Source organism: Salmo salar, chromosome 04 (assembly GCF_965601325.2).
Source record: "Salmo salar chromosome 04, fSalSal1, whole genome shotgun sequence".
Taxonomy (NCBI): domain Eukaryota; kingdom Metazoa; phylum Chordata; class Actinopteri; order Salmoniformes; family Salmonidae; genus Salmo; species Salmo salar.
In genome coordinates, this window is record NC_138294.1 from 59,365,625 (window position 1) to 59,384,939 (window position 19,315).

Sequence of the window (19,315 nt, forward strand, 5' to 3'; positions counted from 1 at the left end):
CGCGGCCAGCAGCGACAGAGCATGGACTCGAAACAGGATCTCTAGGGGCACAGCCACTCGGGAGGCCAAGCGAAGGTCTTTTAAGGGAGTATATGAACACTTGTTCTGCTAAGCATCAGCCGAACCAAAGCATGCGGAAGGCTTAAGTCTCTCTGGATAAGAGCGTCTGCTAATTTATATTAAAAAAAATAGGGTAGTATAAACAGTTCCTGGGTCTAAACATAACCAATGAAAAATATAGCCAGCTCAAGCTGACCATCTGACGTTATTATGGTTTGTGAATATGCTAAAGTATTATATTGATTGTTGTAATACATACACTAATATAATGTACATGTGTTTTTATGACTATTGCCTTTTTTCCTAATCATATTCCAGAAAATATCCATGTTCGGGCAGGGCAGTTACATATATCTGCATCGACATACTACATGTACATTAATGCATTCAAAATGTTTGAGAACTTAAACAAAAACACTACAACATCACCATGAAAATCCGATTGTGATCAATGAAAGAGAAAAATCATTCCATATCAACTCTCAATGCTATGCTGTACTTGGCAAATCCACACAGTGCGAAACAAAAGGGTCCCTGGAGTGGTAGGTTGGGGGGGGTGACCTGCCAGACCTCTGGTAGTCGGGTGTACAGTATGTGTCCCATAGACAGCAGAAGGGGAGTTGGCAGACTGGCAGGTCAGGTCCCTTTGCTGATGCCTGTTGTATGGTAGTCACCCTCCTTCATGGTCCCCAGCCACTCAGCTTGTCTTCTGAGCCTCCATGTGCAACATGGGCCACACTCCACATATAAACTGATTCAACACATTGTGGACAAGTGTTAGGTTATTGTTGATATTGTGGTGCCATACAGATGTAGGATCTTAATTTGAAAAACCTTTTGTGTATCATAACCTGAAGGCAGTTCTGATTCTGAATGATCTTCAGGTATGATGAGTATTAGAGAAGGATGGAGGAGGGCTCTCCCAAACCTACTGCCCAACAGTGGGCAGGCATACATACACCCCCGGATGCAGCCGTTATGTATATGAAGGTAGCTATTGTATAGAAATTGCATCCCAAACAATGTCCTTATCGTAACCCTCAGTCCATACCATAGAACTTGAGTTATGCCTGATTCTGAATGTCACACTCCACATACTCAACTATCTTTTCTATTCCCAACATAAATAATCTACTTCTTCAAGAGGAATGTTCAGTATAAATATTGTTGGACTGTACAGGACAACTTAACAACAACGCACTGAAGAGGGGAGATAGCAGAGTCATCTTCTGCTCAAAACCTCACGCTCTCTAGGTGTGGGGTCTTAATTTGATCACCCTGTTGCAAGTAAAACTTGTAGAGCCTACATCTGTATACACAAGCATAGAACTGGGATGTGTTAAAGAACTGGGAGGATGAGAGCACACTGACCTTTACTTTTGCTCTGTGTTTGAGGTAGATTGACCGTATCTGCAGGCTACATGACAACAGAACATATTACATTTTTCAGTAACACATTCTTGTAGAAATCATCTGACCATATCCCTACTCAAGATACCAGTCTGTTCTTAATCTAATTATGTTCTTCAAGCAGAATAAATCAATTTTAGTGGGAACAAATGCAATGAGCAAACAAACACAGTAAAAGCTTTATAAGACTTATAGAATATAGACGGTTCAGTGGATAGTTTACCTGAAGAGTATGTGTAGGTAGGAGCCCAGGCCTGTGAGGATGTGCCACCAGGCATGGAACTGTGTCACCGCCCCAACAACAGGGGGCAGTCTCTGTCTGGTGGATCTAAAGGAGAGTGTGGAGTGGAGAGTTTTACATTTCATTCTGTCTACAAATGTAGAATCTTAATTTTAGACAGTTTGCTACAACAGGTAAATAATCCTGCAGCAACAGGAAATAGTCATTATTATGTGGATTATAAATAATCTGACATTTTTGTAGAGATTGATAAAAAAAATGTTAAAGGAAATTCAAGTCTGAAATTTTAAAGTGGAAATTACAAACTTCAGAAGTCTTTTTAAACCTCAAATACAGGCCAAGTTAAAAACATTTTTGCATTACAGGAAAGTTCTCCTTCAACAGGATGATCAAATTAAGATCCTACATCTAGGGAAATGGATGTCCATATTCTGATGTCAGCGTGTGCAAATTGTTTGTATATTTACCTGAGTGAGTCACATGCCAGATTATCAATGTTCCACAACAGGAACCCCAGCAGGAAGACACTCAGGGAGATGTAACACATAGGTTTGAGCCAGGGGTACACCCTGCAGGTAAAAGACAAAGTCAGATGAGATGTATAAACAATGTTATAACATAGCCCTACTTCAGAGGAGGCTGGTGGGATGAGCTATGGGAGGACAGGTTCATTGTGATGGGTGGAATGGAATCAATGGAATGGTATCAAATGCATCAAACATATGGAAACCACGTTTGACTCCGTTCTATCCATTCTTTTCCAGCCATTACAATGAGCTTGTCCTCCTACAGCTCCTCCCACCAGCCTCCTCTGCCCTACTTCGTATTGTGGTTTCTGAAAACGTTGTCATCCAGAACCACAAATATCTGCATAATAGCAGTATCCAATGGTGAGTGGCTATTATACAATTCAAACTTTGTAAGGATAACAAATGTACTGCTGACCTCTTAGTTATCAGTTAGTTTCCCAAACTACTGAGCCACGATGCTACCACATACCATGTAACTATGAAGATAGAACGCATCACCAAGCAGGCTACAAGTGCACCATACATGACCTAAGGACACAAAAAGAAGAATCTTTAGTGTTGAAAAGCAACCAAATTCAGATCTGTGTCATATTTTACAGTAGCCCTAATTCTGGTGTTTTCACCAGAACAAAGGTGAAATGAAGTATGAGGTGTATAATGCACACGTTTTCAACCAGACTGCTCAACCCCTAAAAAAGGAAAACACTACAGTACAGCATGTACAAGGTTCAAACATGAGGTTGTGCTAAATCCATGCTCAAATAAACACTGCTCTTTTGTGATGGTTGATGAGACGTATAAATGAATGGTCACAGTTGGTGTATTGTATCTAAATGAGTAGCAAATCAAACTACATATATCAGCTTGGTGTGAAACACTAATTAGTTGAAACAATATGCTGACAATATAACGTTCTCCAAAACAGACTGTTGAGGGCATGTTTATGACTAAACGTGTGCCACTGTCATGCCCTGACCATAGAGAGCCTTTTTATTCTCTATTTTGGTTAGGTCGGGGTGTGACTAGGGTGGGTAATCTAGTGTGTGTACTTCTTTGTTGGCCTGGTATGGTTCCCAATCAGAGGCAGCTGTTTATCATTGTCTCTGATTGGGGATCATATTTAGGCAGCCATTTCCCCACTGTGTTTTGTGGGATCTTGTTTCGTTTGTTCCTTTATTGTTTTTTGTATTTGCTGAAGTTTCACTTTATAATAAAGATGTGGAACGCTACGTACGCTGCACCTTGGTCCAGTTCCTACGACGATGTTGACAGCCACCATGGAGCAGTGGGGTTTAGTAGGCTAAGCAGAGAGGGCTCTGAAGTGTAAACAAAGGCTGCTTTGTCACTTTGTTTCTGTTGTTGTCGAGCAACACAGACACTTCTCTAGACTCTCAATATCCACAGCAACACTGGCTATTGTGGTGGTATGCTAGAGAGGAGTTTATATAAGTGTAACCTGGGCATGTAAGATTAGACTAAGCGATAGTCAAAAAGGTGGTGTATGACATGTTGTACGACAAGTGACAACGCTGAAATATATTGTATTGCTGAATACAATTGCACAGAGACATCTGAAGTGACATGCCACAATAGCAATCTAACAGGACCTCATGTCTGGCTGTTTCCACTTTTAGCCAGGGGCAATATTTACTAATGAAACAGTGAAATCTAATACCAAACAAAGAGCATGCTCACTGAAGAGTGCAAATGTACTCTCTCACCTGGTGAAATACTGGCTCTTTCCATTGTAAATACACCTGGGAACAAAATAGAAAAAAAAAGAATGCAGATAGTGACATTAATTATTGACATACAGTAATGGAATGAAAATGGACAGTTAGTCAGGTCCAAAATTATTGGCACCCTTAGTAAAGAAGAGGGAAAAAATACTTTATAATAGAAATAATACAAATACTGAGCTATATTCTATTATACTAATACAGTTGCTCAGAGAAAGATTTTGTTCAACAAGCAAAAAATAAAATTCTAAAATAATCTGCATATGGATCTTTCTTTCGATGCCAAACCCACCACTGGTGTGCGTGGCCAAAGAGCTCTATTTTCATGTTATTTGACCACAACACCAGTTCCAATCCAAGTGCCAATGCATTTTAGCAAACTCCAGGTGTTTACATTTGTTGTTCGCTCTCAATAAAGTATTTTTTCTGGCAACCCTTCCAGAGAGCATGGAGGTGGCGTAAACTTGGTCACCGGAAGATGCATGAAAAAAATTCTGTAATTCTCCAACTTTGGCCCTTTGCCTCCCAAACCATCTTCCTTACTGTACGTGGGGACAAGAGACACTTGCGTCCAATACCAGGAAAGTTTTAAACTTAATCGTTGCCCTAATAGTGGTATAGATGTAGGATTTTAAATATAAACCAGTTTGCTACAGCAGGAAAATAATCCTGCATCAACAGGAAATGTGAATTATTATGTGGATTATAACTAATGAAAAAATGTTGTTGGGGTTGATACATTTTTCATTAGGGCATATCAAGTCTGCCATTTTAAAGTGGAAATTACAAACTTTAGAAGCCTTTTTAAACCTTGAATCCAAAACACGTTTGCATTTCCTGCTGTGCACGAAAATTCGCAGCAATAAAATAGTGATCAAATTAAGATCCTACATCTGTAGTGGTGTGTGTGTGTGTGTGTGTGTGTGTGTGTGTGTGTGTGTGTATGTATGTATGTATGTATGTATGTATGTATGTATGTATGCATGTATGTATGTATGTATGTATGTATGTATGTATGTATATTTATCTGTCTGAGCAAATATATTACAATAATATAATTTTTATCAAGGGCACCAATCATTTTTGACCTGACTGTGGGATTTATGAGACACTCACCACACTGACTGAGACACTGAAGAACAATAACAATGTGATAGGAAATAAACTCAGAGTGTTTTCTTGCTTGAAGCATTCATATCTGTAACAAAACATGAATTCAATTATCATTCCTCTCATGAAACACATTTGTAATTATAGACATACTGTATACAGTAAGGCTTTTGAGAAGGATGGAGAGCAAGATGAAGAAAGATGCCCCAGTTAAAATGGAGGAAATCTAAGTGCCGCTGAATCCATAGACATCAGCTTAGTTACATGGCATCTACAACCACGAGAGACACAATATGTGCTTTCTTAGGGTGGATCAATTTGAGGGTTGGATTCACTTTTCATTGATCACATTACATTTTATATTGCCCTCAAATTACTTTCAGTGAGCTTTTGACCTGGGCTGCTCAATGGCATTGGCACTGTGAAAGCTGAAGAAAGTAAATCCATTATGTCGGGTACTTACAGACAGTAGACAAAGACACAGGTGCTGTAGATCATTGGCAGCTCATCCAGCAACTGTGGGGGGGGTCAGACAGCAGAGACAGAGAGTGATGTATAATGGGATGGTCGGCACGAGCCAAGACAGGACTATTGTTTTCTGTTTACGCTAGTGTCTGACCGAACTGCATGTGCATTTTTCAGGAAATGATGAGGTATCATTTTTTATGTCCTTAACAGCTGAAAAGGTCCATGTGATTATGAGAACACAACTCTTCAATGGTGGATGCATACAGTGTGCTGACGAATCACAATTTATTTTTAGATACTAAAAGTCAGCTCACCTGCATCTCATATTGCAGCGTCATATGGAAGCACCAGGAACCAATGCCAACAGCTGGAACAGAAGAAGAGATCACATCAAACAAACAGCAGGAAGCACAGACATTCAAACCATTCACTCAAATAAACAGGAAGGCATCTTGATGATGTTCTTTTAAAATACTATGAAGTAGGAGTAAGTTCTGTAAGTAGCCTTGGCTTGTACGAGCCGGAACGGCTCATAGGCTCCTGCTCCCATCTCCTGTTTCTGGAGCATGAGGCAGCTTAATGTACAAGTAAATCAAATAAAAATGTATTGGTCGCTTACACAGATTTGCAGATTTTAATCGCAGGTGCCGCGAAATGCTTATGTTTCTAGCACCAACAGTACATTAATATCTAGCAATACAATAACAATACACACAATCAAATTAAGAAAAATAATATTAAGAAATATCAGAGCGAGCAATATATAAAATAAATGGAATGTATAGACAGTATATGAATAGAAAATGTGTGTACAACAGTAGTTATAAGATGAGCCATGACTAGAATACAGTATATACATACTGTACACTTAGTATACAAAAAATTAAGAACACCCGCTCTTTCCATGACATAGGCTGACCAGGTGAATCCAGGTGAAAGCTATCATCCCTTGTCTATGTCACTTGTTAAATCCATTTCAAATCAGTAAAGATGAAGGGGAGAAGACAGGTTAAAGGATTTTTAAGCCTTGAGACAATTGAGACATGGATTGTGTATGTGTGCCATTCAGAGGGTGAATGGGCAAGACAAAACATTTATGTGCCTTTTAATTGGGTATGGTGGTAGGTGCAGGGCGCACAGGTTTGTGTCAAGAACTGTAACGCTGCTGGGTTTTTCACGCTCAACAGTTTCCCGTTGGTATCAAGAATGGTCCATCACCCAAAGGACATCCAGCCAACTGTGGGAAGCAGTGGAGTCAACATTGGCCAGCATCCCTGTGGACACCTTGTAGAGTCCATGCCCCGACAAATTGAGGTTGTTCTGAGGGAAAAAGGGGGAGGTGCAACTCAATATTAGGAAGGTGTTCCTTATGTTTGGTATACCCAGTGGGTAAAATAGTATGAAAAAATTAAAGTAGACCCGTGTTCAATGACTCTAGGTACAAAGGGCAGCAAGTCTATGGTGCAGGGTAGAGTACCAGGTGGTAACCAACTAGTGACAGTGTAAGGTTCAGGGCAGGTTACCAGGCGGAGGCCGACTCGTGATGACTGTTTAACAGTGTGATGGCCTGGAGATAAACAGCTTCTATCAGTCTCTCGGTCCCAGCTTTGATGCACCTGTACTGTCTCTGCCTGGTAGCAGGGTGAATAGGCCGTGGCACGGGTGGCTGAGGTCCTTGATCTTCTTGGCCTTCCTGTGACACCGGGTGCTGTAGGTGTCCTGGTCCTGGAGGACAGGCAGTGTGCCCCCGGTGATGCGTTGGGCTGACCGCACCACCCTCTGGAGAGCCTTGCGGTTGCGGACAATGCAGTTGCCGTACCAGGCAGTAACACAGTCAAACTGAATGATCTCGAAGGTGAATCTGTAGACATTTGTGAGGGTCTTAGGGGCCAAGATGAATTTCTTCAGCCTCCTGAGGTCGAAAAGGCTCTGTTCAGGGCTCTACAGGGCGACCTTATTACTCGCAAATGGCCTAAATATTTTTCTGTGCGAACTGGAATTTTTATTTAGGCGCACCAGTGCCCCAAGAAGAATTAAGGATTCTAGCTTTATTACCTCATATTTTTCATTGAAATCCTCAATTTCTTTGTGTGCGCCTACATTTTCCAACTTAGGCACATGCATGCTCCTTGTAAAAAAGGTCAGCGTAGAGCCCTGCTGTTGTGCTTTCTTCACCACTCTGTCGGTGTGGAGGGACAAGTTTAGGTCCTCAGTGATGTGCACGCGGAAGAACTTGAAGCTTTTGACCCACTCCACTGCAGCTCCATCGATGTGGATGGAGGCGTGTTCTCTCTGCTCTCTCTCATGTAGTCCACAATCAGCTTTTTCGTTTTGTTGACGTTGAGGGAGATATCTCTCTCACGCAGTCTCCTCTGAACAGTTGATGTTGAGATGTGTCTGTTACTTAACCTGTTATGGCTAGGGGGCAGTATTTTCACAGCCGGATAAAAAACATACCCGATTTAATCTGATTATTACTCCTGCCCAGAAACTAGAATATGCATATAATTATTAGCTTTGGATAGAAAACACTCCAAAGTTTCTAAAACTGTTTGAATGGTGTCTGTGAGTTTAACAGAACTCATTTGGCAGGCCAAAACCTGAGAAGATTCCATGCAGGAAGTGGCCTGTCTGACAATTTCTTGCCCTTCTTCATTATCTCTATCCATTACAGAGGATCTCTGCTGTTACGTGACACTTCCTACGGCTCCCATGGGCTCTCAGAAGGCGGCAAAAAGCTGAATCGTGGCTTTGCAGGCTCTGGTTGAAAAAAAGTAGCGCGTTTGGGTAGTGGCTGGTTACAGTACTGTGAGACTCAGGCGCGTGCCCGCGTCGACCCCATGCTGTTTTCTTTCGTCTGTTTACCTAAACGCAGATTCCCGGTCGGAATATTATCGCTTTTTTACGAGAAAAATGGCATAAAAATTGATTTTAAACAGCGGTTGACATACTTCGAAGTACGGTAATGGAATATTTAGACATCTTTTGTCACGAATTGCGCCATGCTCGTGACCCTTATTTACACTTCGGATAGTGTCTTGAACGCACGAACAAAACGCCGCTATTTGGATATAACGATGGATTATTTTGGACCAAACCAACATTTGTTATTGAAGTAGAAGTCCTGGGAGTGCATTCTGACGAAGACAACAAAGGTAATCAAACTTTTGTAATAGTAAATCGGAGTTTGGTCAGGGCTAAACTTGGTCGGTGTCTAAATGGCTAGCCGTGATGGCTGGGCTATCTACTGAGAATATTGCAAAATGTGCTTTCACCGAAAAGCTATTTTAAAATCGGACATATCGAGTGCATAGAGGAGTTCTGTATCTATAATTCTTAAAATAATTGTTATGTTTTTTGTGAACGTTTATCGTGAGTAATTTAGTAAATTCACCGGATGTTTGCGGGGGGTATGCTAGTTCTGAACGTCACATGCTAATGTAAAAACGCTGGTTTTTGATATAAATATGAACTTGATTGAACAAAACATGCATGCATTGTATAACATAATGTCCTAGGGTTGTCATCTGATGAAGATCATCAAAGGTTAGTGCTGCATTTAGCTGTGGTTTGGGTTTATGTGACATTATATGCTAGCTTGAAAAATGGGTGTCTGATTATTTCTGGCTGGGTACTCTGCTGACATAATCTAATGTTTTGCTTTCGCTGTAAAGCCTTTTTGAAATCGGACAGTGTGGTTAGATTAATGAGAGTCTTGTCTTTAAAATGCTGTAAAATAGTCATATGTTTGAAAAATTGAAGTTTTCGGATTTTAGAGGAGTTTGTATTTCGCGCCACGCCCATCATTGGATATTGGAGCAGGTGTTCCGCTAGCGGAACGTCTAGATGTAAGAGGTTAAACTCTGAAGAATTTATTTGGGCTGCAATCCGAGGTGCAGTTAACCCTAAGGAACTTAACCTCTGCAGCAGAGCTAACTCTGGGTCTTCCTTTCCTGTGGCGGTCCTCATGAGAGCCAGTTTCATAATAGCGCTTGATGGTTTTTGCGACTGCACTTGAAGTTCTTGAAATGTTCTGTATTGACTGACCTTCATGTCTTAAAGTAATGATGGACTGTCATTTCTCTTTGCTTATTTGAGCTGTTCTTGCCATAATATGGACTATTTTACCAAATAGGGCTATCTTCTGTATACCCCCCTACCTTGTCACAACACAACTGATTGGCTCAAACGCATTAAGGAAAGACTTTCCACCATTTAACAACGCACACCTGTTAATTGAAATGGATTCCAGGTGACTACCTCATGAAGCTGGTTGAGAAAATGTCAAGAGTGTGCAAAGCTGTCAAGGCAAAGGGTGGCTTTGAAGAATCTCAAATATATTTATGTTTAACACTTTTTTGGTTACTACATGATTCCATATGTTTTATTTCATAGTTAAGGTCTTCACTAGTATTCTGCAATGTAGAAAATAGTAAAAATATAGAAAAACCCTGGAATGAGTATGTTTCCAAACTTTTGACTGGTACTGTATATGTTTGCCCTCAGAACTGCCTAAATTCGTCAGGGCATTGACTCCACAAGGTGTCGAAAGCATTCCACAGGGATGCTGGCCCATGTTGACTCAAACGCTTCCCCCAGTTGTGTCAAGTTGGCTGGATGTTCATTGGGTGGTGGACCACGGGAACCTTTTGAGCGTTTCAAACCCAGCAGCGTTGCAGTTCTTGATACAAACCGGTGCATCTGGCACCTACTACCATATCCCATTCAAAGATCCCATTCAAAGGCACTTGCATTTTTTTGTCTTACCCATTCACACTCTGAATGGCACACATACACAATCCATGTCTCAGTTGTCTCAAGGTTTAAAAATCATTCTTCAACCTGTCTCCTCCCCTTCATCTACACTGATTGACATGGATTTAATAAGTGCCATTAATAAGGGATCATAGCTTTCACCTGGTCAGTCTATATCATGGAAAGAGCAGGTGTTCTTAATGTTTTGTATACTCAGCGTACAGGATCGAACATTCCATTCCAGCTAAACAATGGATATAATGTATAGCGTAAAAATAAAAATACATATCTAAAATGTATTAAATAAAAATCAGAGATCAGTAATATTTTACACACACATGAAGGTACCCATAAGCAACGATTTCTGATGAAAAAACACAAATGGAAAAATTGGTGGATATAGATAGCATTTAGGAAATAAACTCTTCATTTGTATTATAAAATATTAGTAAATCATACTAATAATTCCTGATGTGTATGGAGCACCTACCTGCCAGTCCCAGAAAAGAGTAGACGTAGCGGAACTCTAGGCCGTCTTTATACGTCTGGATGGCACCGTAGATGGGAGGCAGGATCATAATCAGGTTGCTGACAGTGTTCCCTGTACAACAAGATAAACAGAGCAACTGTCAGAGGAAGACGAGACAACATGTAGTGTATGATAGCAAACAGCAACCACAATCATTTGATGTCTGATAGAATTTGTAATAGTGTGTCTCTTAGCAGATGGAAAACTAGAGAAAGAATAGTGTTTACATTCTGTAAGCAGGTCCAATTTATAAAATCAGTAAGATTCAGACTGGTGAAATGAGTTTTTATTTATAAGGCCATTTTATCTATGCTGTCTTCTGTCTCGAAAGGAAAACGCATAAAAGCATGGTCCTTTAATTTCTCAGCCCCCTGGTCTTGGAATTCCTCCAAGCCAACCTAAAACTACAGGACCTGGTGTCCCTGGACGAGGTCAAAGGACAAATAGATGAACAGGTTGTTAAGACATGTAGTTGTTTCTAGATGTCGCTAGTTACTTATGTAAGAAGCATGTTGTTTTACTTCACACACACCACATCGACTGTTTGTTTGCTGTTGTATTTGTGCTGTTGCCAGTGTCTTCTGTCTGTGTTGTCTGTGTTGTCTTCCATAGTTTTTTTTATCCCAGCCTCCGTCCCCACAGGAGGCATTTTGCCTTTTGCCATCATTGTAAATAAGAATTGGTTCTTAATTGACTTGCCTGGTTAAATAAAGGTAACATACTTAATTTGAAGATTTCACAACACCAAGTGATGGTTGATGATCAATGATCAATGATGCTAATGATTAGAATGTTGTTTCAAGTTGGGGCTTATATGCAAGAGGCAAGAGCTCTGAGGGCTAACTCAGTTCTTTGTTCAGTTAACATTGCTACACTGCTGTACTGAATTTGTTGCTTGCTTAGCTGCTGGATACAAAAGTAAAGGATTCTTGAAATCATATTCTTACAAATATATGTACAAGACTAAGGAATATTGGATGTCTGTTGCACAATATTTATGTTTAACATTAGGCTGGTGCCCTACATTAGTAAGTTGTGTTGTACATTAGGCTGACTGACTTCAGGTCAAATAGCATTAGGCATTCCCCAAGGTGCTGTAGTCAGTAAAATGCCAAGAACTTTCCTGTATAACGTTTTCATTAGTTTAACTTTAAGCAAAAGTGAGGAGAATCTCCTGTTTAATGTATTCTGACCTCCCTCGATGCTGCAAGCAGCGCTACTACTGTTCAGCTCTGCTGAGGTTTTGAGAACTGAGATATAGCACATGTATGCCACACAATGAGGGGAAGAAAATTGTGGTTGCCTCTTTGTCTGTCTTCCACATTAGATTTATTGGATGTTGCACATTCCAGGCCTTTTATTCTACAACCTGGGACCCAATTTAAGAGCCAAACCAACCATTGCTTCAAACTCTACTGGTTGTGTGGAGTATCAGTGACATGGTCACTTTAATAATACAGTGTTCTACACATTTATAAGAGCTACGTAAGAGCAAGTGTTCTGTTATCAGAGTATTAGTTCTAGGTTAGATGCTTTTTAATAATGCTTTTTTTTCATTTCAATCTAGTGTTTTCACCTTTCCAAGGTCAAGGAGAGAAGACGAGTGTTGGGTCATTCAGTGTAATGTGGGTCATGTGTGAGTCAGAGACAGCGAGAGAAAACTAAAAGAGCAGTAGTTAAACATAGCTAATTCTGACCCACTTGGCATAGTTCCACCTTAATACACTGTTGCATCATAAAGTGCCTTCTGTAGCAACATATGCATTTTGACATACCAGTTTCGAAAATTGGCATCATTAAAAACATAATAAAGCCAACTGTATTATCATGGAGTTTTGCCATAACAGGACAGTGGGCGTGGGATTCTCCTGTAGGGCAGAGTTTCTCAAACTTTTTGGGGCCAGGGATCTCTTTTGTCAAAGCAAATTCACCAAGGACCCCCTCATAACTCGAGTGGGATAGAACTAGCATAGGAGTTTTACTGCTGCACTTTATCACTCATATCATTCAACAGGGTACCCAAAAGAAAATTACGAATGCTGAGTTGCAGGTTTTTATCTTGCAATGGAATGGAGCTCTTAGTGTTAAAGATAATTATCATGAATAGAAAAATGTTGCGATGCCTGTGTAACATGCTGACTAAACCAGCCCCGCATGTGCGTCCGTGTGTGCCATCGCGTGGATGTTGATTTTGTCCATCCACACCAGACGCGATCATGACACGCAGATTAAAATATCAAAACCAATTGTGAACCAACTATATTAATTTGGGGGCAGGTCGAAATGCACAGGAAACATTTATAGACATTAGCTAGCTAGCTGTTTCTTGCTAGTTTGTCCTGGGAGATGAATATTGAGTTGATATTTTACCTGACATGTATATGGTCCACTTTCTAGCAAGTTTTTTGTAGAATTTTCACCCAGAGTTTATTTTAGGGCTTGGCTACGCAGATGCTCGTTCACACATACAAGTGTGGTTGTGTGGTGTGGTTGAAACCATGATTTATATTAACACTAGATGAAAAGCAGGGGACGCTGTTTTGAAGCTACAGTGCCTCCATCTTGGTACTCCCCCACCAATGTAAAAAGTATTTTAGAAGCTATATAAAATGCATTTTTTAAATATACAAAAACATTTTCCTTAAAGTATATATATTTTTAAGTACTAATGCTAATGTCCACACTACAACAACAAAAATGCTTAAATATATGTACTTTTGTCCTTGAAACATTTTATTTAAATACTGTAGAATTTCAATCATTCCTACAGTGCCTTCAGAAAGTATTCACATCACTTGACTTTTTTCACATTTTGTTGTGTTACAAAGTAGGATTAAAATGTATTTAATTGTCTTTTTTGTCAATGATCGACACAAAATACTCTAATGTCAAAGTGGAAGAAAAATTCAAAAGTTTGATTTTAATTTTTATAAAACACTAATATTTCTTCATTAAATAAGTATTCAACCCCCTTGAGGCAATACATGTTAGAATCACAATTGGCAGTGATTACAGCTGTAAGTCTTTCTGGTTAAGTCTCTAAGTCTTGCTTTCCATACTTGGATTGTGCAACATTTACCCATTGTTCTTTTCAAAATTCTTCAAGCTTTGTCAAATTGGTTGTTGATCATTATTAGACAAACATTTTTCAGGTCTTGCCATATATTTTCAAGTAGATTTAAGTCAAAACTGTAACACGGCCACTCAGGAAATGTCACTGTCTTTTTGGTAAGCAACTCTAGCCTTGTTTTAGGTTATTGTTGTGCTGAAAGGTGAATTAATCTCCCAGTGTCTGGTGGAAAGCAGACTGAATCAGGTTTTCCTCTAGGATTTTGCCTGTGCTTAGCTCCATTCCTTTTTTATCCTGAAAATCTCCCCAGTCCTTAACGATTACAAGCATACCAATAACATGATGCAGCCACCACTCTGCTTGAAAATATGGAGAGTGTTACTCAGTAATGTGTTATATTGGATTTGCTCCAAACATAGCACCTTGTATTCAGGACTAATAGTGAATTGCTTTGCCACATCTTTGGCAGTATTACTTTAGTTCTTTCTCGCAAACAGGATGATTGTTTTGGAATATTTGTATTCTGTCCTTCTTTTCACTCTGTCAATTAGGTTAGAATTATGGAGTAACTACAATGTTGTTTATCCATCCACATGTTTTTCCTATCACAGCCATTAAACACCAACTGTTTTAAAGTCACCATTGGCCTCATGGGGAAATCCCTGAGCAGTTTCCTTCCTCTCTGGCGACTGTGTTAGGAAGGACGCCAGTATCTTTGTAGTGACTGGGTGTATTGATACACCATCCAACCTTCACCATGCACAAAGGGATATTCGATGTCTGCTTTTTCATTTTCCCACATCTACCAATAGGTGCCCTTCTTTGAGAAGCATTGGAAAACCTCCCTGGTCTTTGTGGTTGAATCTGTTTGAAATTCACTGTTCAACTGTGGGACCTTACAGATACTTGTATGTGTGGGGTACAGACATGAGGTAGTCAGTCTAAAATTATGTTAAACACTATTATTGTGTCCATACAACTTATTATGTGGCTTGTTTAGCACATTTTTACTCCTGAACGTATTTAAGCTGCCATAACAAAGGGATTGAATACAGTACTTATTGACTCAAGATATTTCAGCTTCTCATTTTTTTTGCATTTGTAGAACAAAATCAAAAAACATCATTCTACTTTGACATTGTGGATTATTGTGTGTAGGCCAGTGACAAAACCCCTAATTGAATCAATTTTAAATTCCGACTGTAACAATAAAATACGGAAAAAGTCTAGGGGTGTGAATTAGTGATGCGTGGGTTGACTCATAACCCGCAGTCCCCCCAGTTATATCCGCGGGGCTGACGGGTTTAGGGTCATTCAATATTGTTTGGATGAAGGGCGGGTGTGTGGCGGGCAGGTTGAATAAAGAGAAAACAGTACCTTAAAAAATCCATAAATGTATATTTCTTGTGCAATTTATATCTATAGGCTACATTGAGGTTTTGCTTTCATTATTTTAGGCTATCTGGCATTAGTGCGTAAGCCTAAGGTTTAGTGTCAAACTGTATGCAGGCCAAATAGTCCACACGCCTATCGCCAAATGTTTTTGGGAACGGGCAGAAAGAGTTTACGTCAATCCACAGAGGCAAAAGGGAAAATGTCAGAGTTTAATACAATAAGAGAAAAGCTGAAGAGTTGAAAATAAAAGAGGGCCAGAAAAGTAATGTTTGGGAAAGATTTGGTGAAGTGGTAAAAGAGGATGTGTGATAATTGTGATGGCTATACAAACTCGACAGTCACAAGATAGGGAACTGTAGCCTACTGTTCAGATGGGTTAAATGGAAAATGAAATCTAGTCTTTAACCACTCGCTAGCCTTAATATTAACTCCTGCAGAATTAAGTATTTCTTGCAGTACAATTATACACCAAATCTAGGCAAAATGTTTACTTGGGAACATGAGTGGAGAAATATGATTTATTTCTTTCAGCATCTTGAGAGAATGTGAATGCTCAGTTAGATACCATCTGTAGAGGTGCTATCTTTATCAGCAACAAAGCTGATAGTATTTCAACTACATATGCATCCAAGCCAAACTGAAATCTTATCAGAAAGATGTTGGGTCGTTTTCACAGCTTTCTATTTGCTTACAACCAGTCAAACTGACGTAATTTGGAAATTTTGCACAGGAAATATTTCCCTTTGTTGTTAGACTATTGCATTTTCTCCACGGTCCGTAACACCTTTGCTCTGTGAAAGATGACATGGAAAACTGTCAACTAGATTGAAGCATTCATTCATTCTATTAATTTAAGCTATTAATCTGCTGAGCAAGGATTTATTTAGTCTTCTAGGTCAACATATACATCACAGAAGAGAAGCTGCATGTATCTCATTATTGACTAACAATTAGCCTACCAAAAATATCAGAAATATCAGAAATGAATGCAGAAACATATCTAAATCAGACAACAACAATAAATACTGCATCCCCAAGTAAAAAAAATAGTTCCACCATCTTTGTAGCCTACAGAGCATTTTCAATTTTAGAGGGTTGTGGTCAGGTTGTGGATGGGTTTTTAGCAATTGCTGGTGGGTGCAGGTGAACATAAAGCTGACCCTCAGGCGCACCACTAACTAGTGTAAATACTTTCTGAAGGGACTGTATGGAGGACTACTCCTTCTGGGGAATGCCAATATGGCCAACCGGTGGCTTCAAAGCCTCTGATTGGCCAAAGCATATCCAGGGTTTATATACATCATTAGGGTGAAATTATTGAATAGCATGTAGGCTATGTGCGCGCAGCTGGTGAGGTTTGCAACTGAATGCATTCAAATTAAATGTGTCTTCGCATTTAACCCAACCCTCTGAATCAGAGAGGTGCGGGGGACTGCCATTATCGACATCCACAGCGCCCCGGAACAGTGGGTTAACTGCCTTGCTCAGAACGACAGATTTTTACTTTGTCAGCTCTGGGATTCGATCCAGCAACCTTTCGGTTACTGGCCCAACGCTCTAACCACTAGGGTACCTGCCGAAAGAGTCTGTATACTGTCCCAGAATTAAGCTGAAGCTATCTTGTGGCGCATTTCACTGTACACATGCGCAAAGCGCCAAACTAGCGACTTTTTATGTGCCGTATAGATAGCCTTTAACAGTAGCATACTTATAAACAGTTAGGCCTACTTGAAAGAGCGCGGTGCTGCTGCAGGTGCAAGTGAAGTTGTGACTCATTAGCGGGTCTGGCATCGCCATAGGCAAGAAGCACGGTCGAGGTAACGACACTAATGGTAACTTCTACCTTACCGGTATAAAACGTCAAAGCTGTATTTAAATGTAGAGATAAGATGCATGATCTAGCCTTCTGGCGCGAGCGTACGGGAATGGCACCACCGGCATAATGTTTACGCTATTTCTGAGACGGCTTTCCGCACGGATCCACAGCCGTATTTATTGCATTCATTTTTGTTTTCTATTACTAGTTTTGCAATACGCATGGTGTCAGCTGTACTTACAGAATTCTGCGATGTAGAAAGAGACGACATAATTATCCTCACACCAATCTAGCGTTGAGGTTGGCCGCCCCCAGTATCCCAGCCTGTCTGCGGATGGAGCCATGATGGAAAATGATCGGGGAGTTCTGTGTGTTTGCGGTCCAAACAATTAAAAGACACACCCTATCCCCTCAGCCCTCAAATGAGATGGACACTTCTGATGACGTATCATGACGTCTGACGAGTATACACTTACAGGGCGAGGGAGGAAGGAATGATTTTTGTGTGCGTGTGTGATAAGGAGTGCAGAATCTTTAGTACTAACGATTTATGACCGAAAGGCTCCCTCCAACCCCTCAGTTACAACCAATTATATGTATTAACCCTAGATGACTGACAGGGGGTGCTGTTTTGAAGCCACTGCGCCGCCATTTTGGTTCTCCATAGTCAAATATATACCGTACCAGTCAAAAGTTTGGACACACCTACTCTTTCCAGTGTTTTTCTTTATTTTTACTATTTTCTACATTGTAGAATAATAGTGAAGACATCAAAACTATGAAATAACACATATGGAATCATGTACCGGTACCCCCTGTATGTACCGGTACCCCCTGTATATAGCCTCGCTATTGTTATTTTACTGCTGCTCTTTAATTATTTGTTACTTTTATTTCTTATTTTTTACTTATCAATTTTATTTTTACTTAGGAGGTATTTTTCTTAAAACTGCATTGTTGGTTAAGGGCTTGTAAGTAAGCATTTCACTGTAAGGTCTACACCTGTTGTATTCGGTATTTGATTTGATGTAGTAACCAAAAAATTGTTAAACAAATCAAAATATATTTGAGACTCTTCTCCACCCTTTGCTTTTTCCTTTATTTAACTAGGCAAGTCAGTTTTCAATGACAGCCTAGGAACAGTGGGTTACATGCCTGTTCAGGGGCAGAATGACAGATTTGTACCTTGTCAGCTCAGGGATTTGAACTTGCAACCTTTTGGGTACTAGTCCAATGCTCTAACCACTAGGCTACCCTGCCTTGATGAGAACATTGCACACTCTTGGCATTCTCTCAATCAGCTTGAGGTAGTCGAATTTCTGCAAATAAACCAATACTAAAGGATGCCAATAAGAAGAGACTTGCTTGGGCCAAGAAACACAAGCAATGGACATTAGACTGGTGGAAATCTTTCCTTTGGTCTGATGAGTCCAAATTTGAGATTTTTGGTTCCAACCGACGCGTCTTTGTGAGATGCAGAGTATTTGAACGGATGATCTCCACGTGTGGTTCCCACCGTGAAGCATGGCGGAGGAGGTGTGATGGTGTGGGGTTGCTTTGCTGGTGACACTGTCTGTGATTTATTTAGAATTCAAGGCATACTTAACCAGCATGGCTACCACATCATTTCTTTTTCAGCAGGACAAAGCTCTCCACTTCACAGAGACAGCCCGGGTGGCAGTCCATCACTACAGCCACGTAGTGGAGGATGAGCAAGAACCAAACCCTCACACCCAGGAGACTGGACATTGCAAAATGTTTTAATGAATTATGTTTTAATTTAATTAGTTCATTACATTCCTCTTCAAGTATTTCACAAGAGTTTGGTTTTTTAGGAGTCTATGAAGACATACATTATTACGCTTTTTAAACCAGCACTTTTTCTCTTAGAATTAACTGAATGTCAAGTTCAATCAAATGTTCACATGTACAGAGATAATTAACATTAAACGTTTTTATATTTCTGTTGTCAAAGGAGATATGAAATGCTAAGGAAAGTAGGTTTTCAATAGAAATTGTGATATGGTATTTGGTCAGAGTAAATAACTTTATCTGTGAGTGAAGCAGGAGCTTAACCTGATGGTTGTAAATCATACAAGCGTCTGTGTTCATTCATCCATCATATATGCAGCTCTCATAATCTCACATGGAGGGATTACATTTAGAGCCACTAAATCTTTTTTGTTAAAAGA

At 40.0% G+C, this 19,315-nt stretch overlaps 1 protein-coding gene across 1 annotated transcript; it reads right to left on the minus strand.

Moving 5' to 3' along the window:
* Positions 1 to 519: 519 nt before the first annotated feature.
* LOC106603557 (alkaline ceramidase 3) lies at positions 520 to 17,567 on the minus strand. Its single transcript, XM_014197404.3, has 11 exons — positions 17,365 to 17,567; positions 10,804 to 10,914; positions 5,873 to 5,925; positions 5,554 to 5,606; positions 5,097 to 5,178; positions 3,963 to 3,998; positions 2,711 to 2,769; positions 2,179 to 2,280; positions 1,694 to 1,798; positions 1,432 to 1,477; positions 520 to 811 (listed from the first exon to the last, which is right to left on the minus strand). Exons 1-11 carry the CDS (start codon positions 17,465 to 17,467, stop codon positions 758 to 760), a joined length of 804 nt encoding a protein of 267 aa, XP_014052879.1. The 5' UTR covers positions 17,468 to 17,567; the 3' UTR covers positions 520 to 757.
* Between the last annotated feature and the right edge of the window lie 1,748 nt (positions 17,568 to 19,315).